Source organism: Petaurus breviceps, unplaced genomic scaffold (genome assembly GCF_028583685.1).
Source record: "Petaurus breviceps papuanus isolate PSGF00001 unplaced genomic scaffold, PetGlider_PUasm1.0 207, whole genome shotgun sequence".
Lineage (NCBI taxonomy): Eukaryota > Metazoa > Chordata > Mammalia > Diprotodontia > Petauridae > Petaurus > Petaurus breviceps.
In genome coordinates this window covers 23,907,547-23,916,916 of record NW_027185850.1, presented here as the reverse complement: position 1 = coordinate 23,916,916, position 9,370 = coordinate 23,907,547, and the positions used below count along the sequence as shown (strand labels likewise).

The 9,370-nt window shown below is 49.6% G+C and overlaps 1 protein-coding gene across 5 annotated transcripts in view; it reads right to left on the bottom strand.

The window, feature by feature from the left end:
- Positions 1–12: 12 nt before the first annotated feature.
- Positions 13–9,370, bottom strand: part of LOC138164978 (terminal uridylyltransferase 4-like) — a 63,377-nt gene continuing 54,019 nt past the window's right edge. For all 5 annotated transcript variants that reach the window (XM_069092991.1, XM_069092996.1, XM_069092994.1 and 2 more), the window contains 9 exons: positions 8,515–8,572; positions 8,324–8,427; positions 6,731–6,820; positions 5,189–5,302; positions 2,634–2,711; positions 2,339–2,516; positions 591–638; positions 420–502; positions 13–294 (listed from right to left, as the gene is read on the bottom strand). In XM_069092991.1, the coding sequence (XP_068949092.1) occupies positions 127–294; positions 420–502; positions 591–638; positions 2,339–2,516; positions 2,634–2,711; positions 5,189–5,302; positions 6,731–6,820; positions 8,324–8,427; positions 8,515–8,572 (921 nt within the window). In that variant the 3' untranslated portion in view covers positions 13–126. The remainder of the gene's footprint in view (positions 295–419; positions 503–590; positions 639–2,338; positions 2,517–2,633; positions 2,712–5,188; positions 5,303–6,730; positions 6,821–8,323; positions 8,428–8,514; positions 8,573–9,370) is intronic.

Below are 9,370 nucleotides of genomic sequence, written 5' to 3'. Positions count from 1 at the left end.
ACTTTTGGCACATGATTCCTTAGCATCGCCACATTTTTCCTGCTATCCAATACTTCTTCCCTGCCTACTTCTAAACCCCTGAGCAGCCACCTGCCTTCTCTCTCCCCCACCCCAAGACTCTTTTTTTCAAATCTTGCTTTTGACAATTCCAGCTTCTGCCAAGTGTTTGTTTGCCCACCTCCTCCTTTTAGGACAGTCTTTCATGTAGTGCCCAATTTTCCCGCACACACGGCAGCACCGGTCATTGGGAGCCAACTCTCCATCCGTCAGTACTTTAGAATCAAAGAAGTACTCCTAGAAAGAGAAGCGCTTGCTGACAAACTCTGCCTTTGGAGCTGAGAGCGTGCGCCCCTTTCCATAAAGCCAGCACACGTGAGAAATGCGTAGAGGGCTCTGCGGCGCCAAGCACAAGAACTCACCGCTTCTCTGCCAACAAGAGGATAAAATGGGGTGCCAAAAAGCTTCCTGCCATTGATAAATGCCTTCATGATGAAATTGGTCACTGGGGGGGAGAGAAGACAGGTAAGACGCACGCGCGCACGGACGCTCCTCTGCTCTAAGCCGCAGCGGCGCCACCACTCACAACTTACTTTTTCTCGAGACTCCAGCACCAAGGTTATGATTCAAGTCAAAAGGATCTGGAAAAGAAGCATTTCCTTTCTGAAGCACTTTGGGCAGAAATCACAATTTTTAGGTGCAACCGACCAAGACAAGCTCCTCCTTAACATCGGCGTCTGTCAGAACCCAGGGGAGGGAGCAGGGGCCGAGACAACTGCAGACGTGCAGCTGCCCCAGCCTCCAGCAAAGGGGGCTCAGCTCGGGCACCGCCACGCACCTCCCCGACTTCTCCGGCTCAGCTTCAGCGTGTGCGCGCACGTGTCTGTCTGTCTCTCTTCCCCCATTAGAATGCGCGCTCCTGGAGGGCAGGACTGTGCTACCCCCTCCAATACACATCTGCAACCCCAGCCTTGGCACAGTACCCGGCACACAGCCCGGGCTTAGAGTTTCTTGACTATTCATTGATTACTAAGTGAACACCAGGTCCTCTCTCCCTAGCACGTGGCAGGGCTGCTCCCATCCCTGCTCCACTCAGCAGAGCTGCTTCTCACCGCTGCTCTCCCCATCCCTGGGACGATGAGTTTCCTTTTGCCTACCACCCTGCCCAGCCTGTCCTCCCTCACCTCCCCCCTGCCGGCTTCTTCCTCTGGGCGTAGTGGAATTCCTGTTCCCCCAGTGACAAGCTGCCCTTCGTTCAGACTCTTCTACCTTCTGGCCCTCAGAACGCCCCTATCCCACCTCTCCTTGCTCCGTATCATGCTTCTTACCCCAGTACAGGCCCTCCTGACCCCCTGCCCATCACAGCCTCCGCAGGGCTCTGCCTGCCTCAGGTGCTCCCCCTCCACAGTCTGTCCTCCAAACTGATTTTCCTAAAGCACAGGTCTGACCACGTCACCCCCTATTTAATAGACTGCAGTGGCTCCTGATCTTTTCCAGGATCAAATATGAAATCCTGTGTGGCTTTTAAGGCTTTTTGCATCCTGGCACTCAACAAATGTGCTATGAATTTTAGGGGGGGTAGTACCAGCAGCTTTTGTGGGGTTAGGGGCATATCAATTTTTAGATTAAGGGTTAATTACATCTAAAATGTATAAAAAAAACTACATAATAATAAAACAAAAATAATTAAAATAATAATAATAAAAAACCTTATTAGGTTCCTGTCCTCAAGGAACACTTGGTAGGGAGAATCCACATATATACAGACAAGGAAACAGAGGATGAGTGGGGGGTCAGGGAAGGCCTCTTAGTAGGGACAGTACCGGGGCTGAACCCTGAAGGTACCATTCTAGAAGACGGAGGGGAGAAGGGAGGGTGCACCATGCATGTGCGGCAGCCCATGCCAAAGCAAGAGAAGAAACAACAGGGACTCCATGGAATAAGCATTAATCACACGCACGGCGGGCAAAGTTATCTCGACTTTACGATGTTCTCAGTAGTCTGAGAACAGAAGGGACACGGGGTGTCTGAGTGCGTTCAAACTCACTGAAGCCTTTGCACGATGACAACTTTACCACTGGAAAAGGCAAACTGAAGGAGCTCACCACGGATGGCTTGGCTTTCACTAGCAAACTAAAAGGCATTGATGCCGTCAGTGCGTGTGAGGCCTGGAAGCGGGGCCTGGGCCTAGGCCAGGGCCACTTTGGAAAAGTCCCCATGGCAAACAAGCAGGGGCTTCCTACTTCGAGGTCCCATTCACTGGCCTCCTGTGGGATGCTCCTCCATTGGCCCCCTTAGCAGAGGTTATGCCCCCAGCCCCGGGAGGCTGCCCAGTGATTACCTTCTATCGCAATGCATTTGGACGTCCACTGTTTCTCAAAAGTGGTCAGCAGCTTCTTCTGCCGGATGCTGATCACATATTCCTTGAAATCAAACTCTTCAGTGTAAAAGCGCAGCAGCCCCAGCCAGAGCTCCCCCAGGGTCTCTGTGTTTTGGCCCAGGGAAGGCAAACGCTTTTTCTGGAGGGAGAGAGAAGTCTATTAGGACTGTCCAGAAAGGGGGCAGAAGATCCAAGGCAAAATTCTGCAGGAACTTTCTAGACAAATCCTATCACAAACAAGAAGACTAGGAGTTACCAGTTCCTCCATGTCATCAAAGAAGAAGGCATTCCATCCATCCACCATTCGCTGGGGAATTTGTTTTCCGTCAAATATCTGTAGGAAACAAACCAATTATTTGGTTACTTTACAGAAGCTTTTTAGGAGGGCTACTGCTAAGGCCATCCTTTTAGCTAATTTAAAGTTATTTCCAAATAATAATAATAACAGCAGTAGTAATAATACCTCCTCTAATAAATACAGGACAGGATAATAATCAAAATGTTAATGTATAATACATACCTGAAAGCATGTTCATGACTGGCTAAGAACATTTTAATAGGATAAGATGGTCCAAATAATACATTAAAACTGCCTATCTGGCCTGAAACCTGGCCTATCAACAACCCTGTGAGATCAGCAGCCAAAGTGCTATGCCAATCTCACTAAGGAAGAAACAAATGTAGAGGGAAAAGTGACCTGCACAGAGTCAGCAGATTTTCTAACATTTCTATGTTCTTGCAAGTATGTGACAAAGCCAAGATTTGGGCCCAGATGTCTGAACTCCAAGTTTTGGCCTCTTAAAAAAAAATATGTGTGTGTGTGACATGTCACATATATGTGTATGTATATAAGGGATTAACAAAAAATTCTATTTTCTTTCTCTCCTACTTCAAATAAAAAAGAATGTAAAATTTTTATAGCAGATATGGATTGTTAAACAAAACAAATCCCACACAGGCTGTGTCTAAAAAACAGCCAAGCCATTCTGTACCAAACCCAGCCATTCTCTGTCAGGAGGTGGGCAATGGGGACCATCCTCAATCCTCCAGAAATCATGGCTGGTCGCTGTGTCTTTCAAAGCTGCCTGCTCATTACAATGTTGTTACAGTGCAAAATGCTCTGGTTCTGCTCACTTTATCAGAGTTTTCTTGTAAGAGACGGGAAGCCTTGGTGCAGGTCTCTGAACCATCTTCCCCCCTTCTCAAAGCCCAGTTTTCCTCCACATTCACAGACTGTAACTTGTCTGGTCCCTCCCGGCCAAGGGGGCACCCCTGGTTTGTGGGCCAGCACACACGAAAAGTGCCATAAACAGCTCTGTAACTGGGGGTTCTTTCCCTCTTTCTCTGATCTCTTTGGTGCTTAAGGGGCTACTGGCAGTGGAACTGCTGGGCCAAAGAGGGTACAGTTAGGACTGACAGGCTTCTCTTTCCCATACCAGGCTGCCCTTCCGAACAAGGCTATAGAGAATCATTAGATGAAGGCAAAGATCCAAGTGAGAGCGCAGGACTGGGACGCAGATCACAAGTCAGCCCTTGGACAGTCTGACTCTCCTTGAAGGTATCTCGTAGCTCCAACAGTCTAGGAATTGAGGCTCTAAACAGAGCCTGCCACTCTGCATGATCAATCAGCCTGGCACCCCCTGAATTTTACACATCAATCCAGCAGTTGTTGGGCTTGGCAGCAACACTCGCTGCCCCCAAGCACCAAGCATTCTGAGGAAAAGGGATCCTGCCAAATGGGGCTCTTCATCTTGCTGTTTAATCTTGAAGAAGGGGGAGGGAAGAACTGTAGGGAGAAGAGCCCCCAGAGGCTGCAACTAACCAGTGCCCATGGAAATCCTCTGTATTTCTAGCTCGGCACAGACAGCCACCAGATGCCTCACCAGTTGGTAATTTCCTACAAAGTCAGGATCTGTAATTTCCCCAAATAACTCTATTCTCTACCTCCCACGTCCAAGTAAACGTCCTCTGAAACCAGAATTGGCCACTCCCAAATGCCGAGGAGGTGACCAAAGGACTGACTGCACAGGTGGAGATGAGTGATGAGGAAAAGCTCCTTCCTACGTCATGATAAGCGGGATCTTGATTCACCCTCTATGCGAAATGTGTGAGGACGAGCTGCTCCTTAAGTCACAGGCAGCCATGTGCTGATCACAGCAAACATGGGAAGCCAGATCTGGGAAAGAAGGTGCTTCAAGAGACACACTGACTACTGACTGACTCGAAGGGACCAGGGGATGTCTAAGATCTCATCAGGCTCTGGGGCTGCTTGCCAAAAGCTTTTCCCAGAAGAGGAGGGCCACCAGAGATCTTGAGACAGAAAGAAAGATCCAGGGAAGACACACAAAAAGTTGGGATGGCTAAAATCCCAGGACATGACACATTTTTTCCTTAATTTACCATTTTGTCCTTAGCAGATATCCTCCTGTGTGTTTTGTAGTAGCCATGAGGATGGTTATGATGACAGCACTTGCAGAACATCTTATGACTTGCTATATGCTTCACAAATATCATCTTATTTGATCCTCACAACAAGGGGGGGTGTGCAGCTGAGGAAACTGAGGCGGAGGTCAAGTGACTTGCCCAGGGTCACACAGCTACTAAGCATCTGAGGCTGGCCATTTAGTTACCTCACTCGCTACCTTGGAAAATGTCATAAGAAGCTTCAGCGCATCTGCTATAGAAGTCCTAGACTAAAGAAAATTAGAAGGCCCGTGCTGGTCAAGACAGAGGCCCCATGGCCTGAGCAGGGTCCTGGGCTTCCTTCTTGCTCCCTCACACCCTGGCACTGGCACGCTCTCTCGCACCCACCTCCTGTAGCACTGGGATCACGGGGGGGTCTCTCTGTTGCAGGAAGTACAGCACCATGAGGATATAAGCGTATGAAGACAAGCTTCCTCTGGATGCGTCACCGATGTCACAGCGCTAGAAGAGCACAAGATGCACGTTAGGTTCGAAGGCAATGGCCCCTCGACGGGCCCCGGGCCCAGGAGCTGCTGCCTCACTCCGTCCTCCCCCACCTGCTGCAGGCTCATCCCCCGGAGGTGAAGACGAGGCAGGCCCAGCACCCTTAAGTGAGTTTAGAGTCACAGAGTCAGCGGTGCTCACACAGAACTGTGCTCCCTCTTTATTCTGTGGAACACTTTCAGGGAAAATGACCCTCTAAGCTCCAAACCTGGAGGCGCATTTTTAAATTTCCCAAAATGCTTTTTACTCCCAGGGTCCCATTTGCAGATGGTCAGAAAGCGGACAGTGGGTTTAAGCAGGCTGGCAATTTGCAGAAAAGAGGTGGGGTCTGAGCTGAATTTTGGTGAGAGCTAGTATGAAAGAGGAGGGAGGAGGCTCGGACAGGACCAGCCGTATTCGTGGCACCCTCTGTGAGCTCCTGTGGACTAGGGAGTGAGGTGGGGAGGTTTTCCACAGCTGAGCAAGCACAGCTCTAAAGGCAGGGGGGAGGCCTGCCCAGGGCATCGAATGCCAGGTACAAGGGTATCATCTAGACTTCATCCTTCATCCTATGAACAATGGAGGGAGTTCAAGGAGGGTCTGAACCATGATCAGGGAGGCCATGTGCACAACAGACTGGCCAAGGGAGGTGGACCTTCCCTGCTCTCCCTTGTACCCTGCAGAGGGGGCCAGTGATACCCTCCAAGCCATCATGATAAATGGAATATATCATATATCATGAAAAATAAACCTTTCCTCTGAGAAGAGTTCATGAAGGCGGTAGTCCCCATCAGGCAGTGAGGCCCTCTCAGGAGTCCCCTAAGGGCTCCATCACAGCCCCAGAAAGGGCCAGTCTAGTCCAAACATCCTCTGCACTGAACAGCTTCCATCCTCTTGGGGCGGCGTACCTACCACCAATGCCCCTGGGAAGAACTGCTGTCGTGGCCCAATGTACAGAACACAGCCCATTAACACAAAGGAAAGAAACACAGCAAAGACCAACAGACAAACCAACGACACTGCCCGGGACTCCCACATCAACCTTCCCAGGCAAAAGAGTAGCAAGAACTGCAAGCAGCAGCATTTCAGTCTAATTTTAAAACCCCTCCCCCCTCTCAAAGTATTCGTGGGGCGTGGTCAAAAGGAAGTAGCTTTGACATGAATTCACACATGTGCACGTGTTTGTGTATGTGAGTGTGTTAGAAAGACAGGAGGGAGAGGACATGAGAGAAGTGTGAGCTATCATGGCTCAGGAACTTCCTTCTCTGCCCCAGGTCCTTGTGTGCGTCGCACACCTCAGAAGGGCAGAGCTCACTGTGTACCCTCGGGTGTGAGCTCTCAGGGCACAGGTCCGCATGGAGCCCTCTGCAGCCGCCACACTCCCACCCAGCTCCCTTGGGTACCTACCTTGGCAAACACTTTCATGGTATATCCCAGGTACTGCACCCGAGGATCGATAGCTGCATATGTAGCCAGCATTCTCGTATTATGCTGAGCCTGAAAAAGAGCTCTGTGTTTGAAAATATTCAAATCCAAGACAACAGTTTATAACTAGAAGCCAACTGAGCTGTGAGAATGGCAAGTCTGGCTTTCCAAGTGCAAGAGGTAGTGTAGGGCCTCTGAAACTCTTCTTCATCAGACCTGGGGAAGGCTGGGCCCATCCACAAACGGGCACCCAGGATGGTGAAGGCATGTGCAGGCAAGCTCTAGGACAGCAGCTCAAAGAATGGGCAAGATTGAGCCTAGAGAAGCCCAAAGTGGGGCAGGGCAGGGAGCAGGGGAATGCCAGGTGTCTTTAGGGGGTTAAATGCATGAAGTTATTAGTCTTGTCCACAGGGAGTGCAGTGGCCCAGTGGATGTTAGGAAGACCTGAGTTCAAATACTGCCTCCAACATTTACTGACTCCACAAACCTGGGCAAGTCACTTAACCTCTCTGGCCTTGCACCCACCTCCCAGGGTCACAGTGGGAATCAGCTGATCTTGAGGTATCCAACACGACCATTTGATCTTTCCACCCCTGCTGACCTTTACCCAGGTGCTCTCTGCCATGCTCCTGCCCACCCCTCCCCCCTGCAGCAGCCCCTCAGGCACCCTGCCTCAGCGCAGAGCCAGCCCCATCCAGAAGGCACCCCACCAAGCCTCAGAGACCTCTCTCATGTCAAATCGGTCTCCTTGTGTTAACATCTAGAGTTCATTTTTATAGTTTTAATAACCTTTTTTTAAAGGGAAAGGTAGTATATAGAGGGTGCTTATTAGAAAACAATTCTTATTTTGTTTTATTCAAAACAAAATGTAATTTTTTTTAAAATAAAGAAATCCCTTAGCTGCTTCTCCAGCAGGGCCCTTCCCCCTCCTGGCTGCTCTCCCCAGGAAGGTCTCCAGCTTCTCAATTTTCTTCCTAAAACGTGGTGCCCAAATTGAATACTGTCCTCTCTCTCCAGTCTCTCCCTAGTCCTGGACAGTCTGTCCCTCTGAATTCTGCTTAAGGTCACATAAGCTTTGTCAGGGCCTCACACTGCCCTGTGGATCCAAACTGAGCTTGTGATCTGCTAAAATCCTCAACACTTCTCCATACAAGCCACTCTTCCCCATTCAACCCAGCTTGTCCTAGCGAGGCCCGTTCTGTTCAAAGTACTTCTCTACATTCCACATCATTGTATCCATCCCAGCACGTCCAGACCCAAGTGTCCCGACTCAGCTGAGGAGCTGGCTATCACCCCTTCTAACTCTGTCTTCATCGAAGTCACTGATAAAAACAGGAACTTCTCCTGGTCCAAGGCAGCCCCCATGGCCCTTCGTCTAAGAGGAAGCCATTGTTCTCTCAGGACTTTAGTGGACCAAGAACCAGCCGCCAGATGAATGACCCGCCTTCTCTCCCGGCTTCTTTCTTGGCTTTCAAGTCAACCCCAGTAACTTTTGGGGCCCCATCTCCTGCTAACTCCTAAGAGGGAGAAGGGGACAGTGGGACAGTGGCAGCTTGAGACCTGAGGCTCACTCACCAAGGTATTGTATAAGCTGATGTCTCCTTCTAGGCCACTCCGCCTGTGTTCAAATTTGACGATAGGCACTTTGGCAGTAGTTATAGGCAAGATGTTTTTTAAACCTAATAATTAAAACAGGACTTCAGTGTGTAAGGTCATTTTCATCATGCAAACAATACACACAGAGAGGCAACAATGAAAACACATACCTGGATGTCGCTTCAGAATTTTTGCCAAACCTTCAATTATTTCCTTACAATTCAATTTCTAAAAGACAAAACAAAAAATGATAAATAATGTTTAACTTTAGGGGTTTGTCCATCCAAACCACCCCAATGAACTGATTTAGTGTGGACAGTACCAAGCTCCAATGCCTAACTATGATGTCATACACTATGGGCAAAAGCTCTGAGCTCCTCAGAGCAAATGGAGGACTGTATTTCCGTGCCATCCCTCAGTTTTGAGAAAGCGAGAGGCAGCACAGTGTGGCAAAAAGCTCACCAAACCAGCAGTCAGGAAAACTGGGTCCTGTCCTGGCCGCAATACTTCCTAGCTGTCTAATGACAGGAAATGAGACAACATGTGACCACAGGCATCTAGGGTGACTTCTCTGCGCCTCAGTCTGTAGGCTTTTCATTTGTGAAATGGGGACAGCACTGCCTGTTCAAGAAGAAGGGCAGCTGGGCAGCAGCCAAGAGGCTGTCTCAGAGAAGGAAAGCTGAGGCCGTGCACAGGTCCCAGGTCCCTTACCCTCTTGGTACCCCCAGGCAGCCCGCTAAGATTAAGTTCTCTACACAAACAGAATCATGCCCCAAATCCCTCATGCTTAGAACTCTTGCCTCCCACCTCCCTTAGCTTGCAGCCCACCTGCCACACAGTGCCCCCCTGCTAGTATCTCCCCATATCTCCTGTTCATGGTCGTTGGCATGCTGAGTTCTCCCGAGAGGCAGGGACTGTGTTTGTGCTTTTCTTTACCCCTCTAGAGGTAGAAAGTAAGCACGTGCTAAATGCTTACTGACATCCATCCATCCATCCATCCATCCATCCATCCATCCATCCATCCAT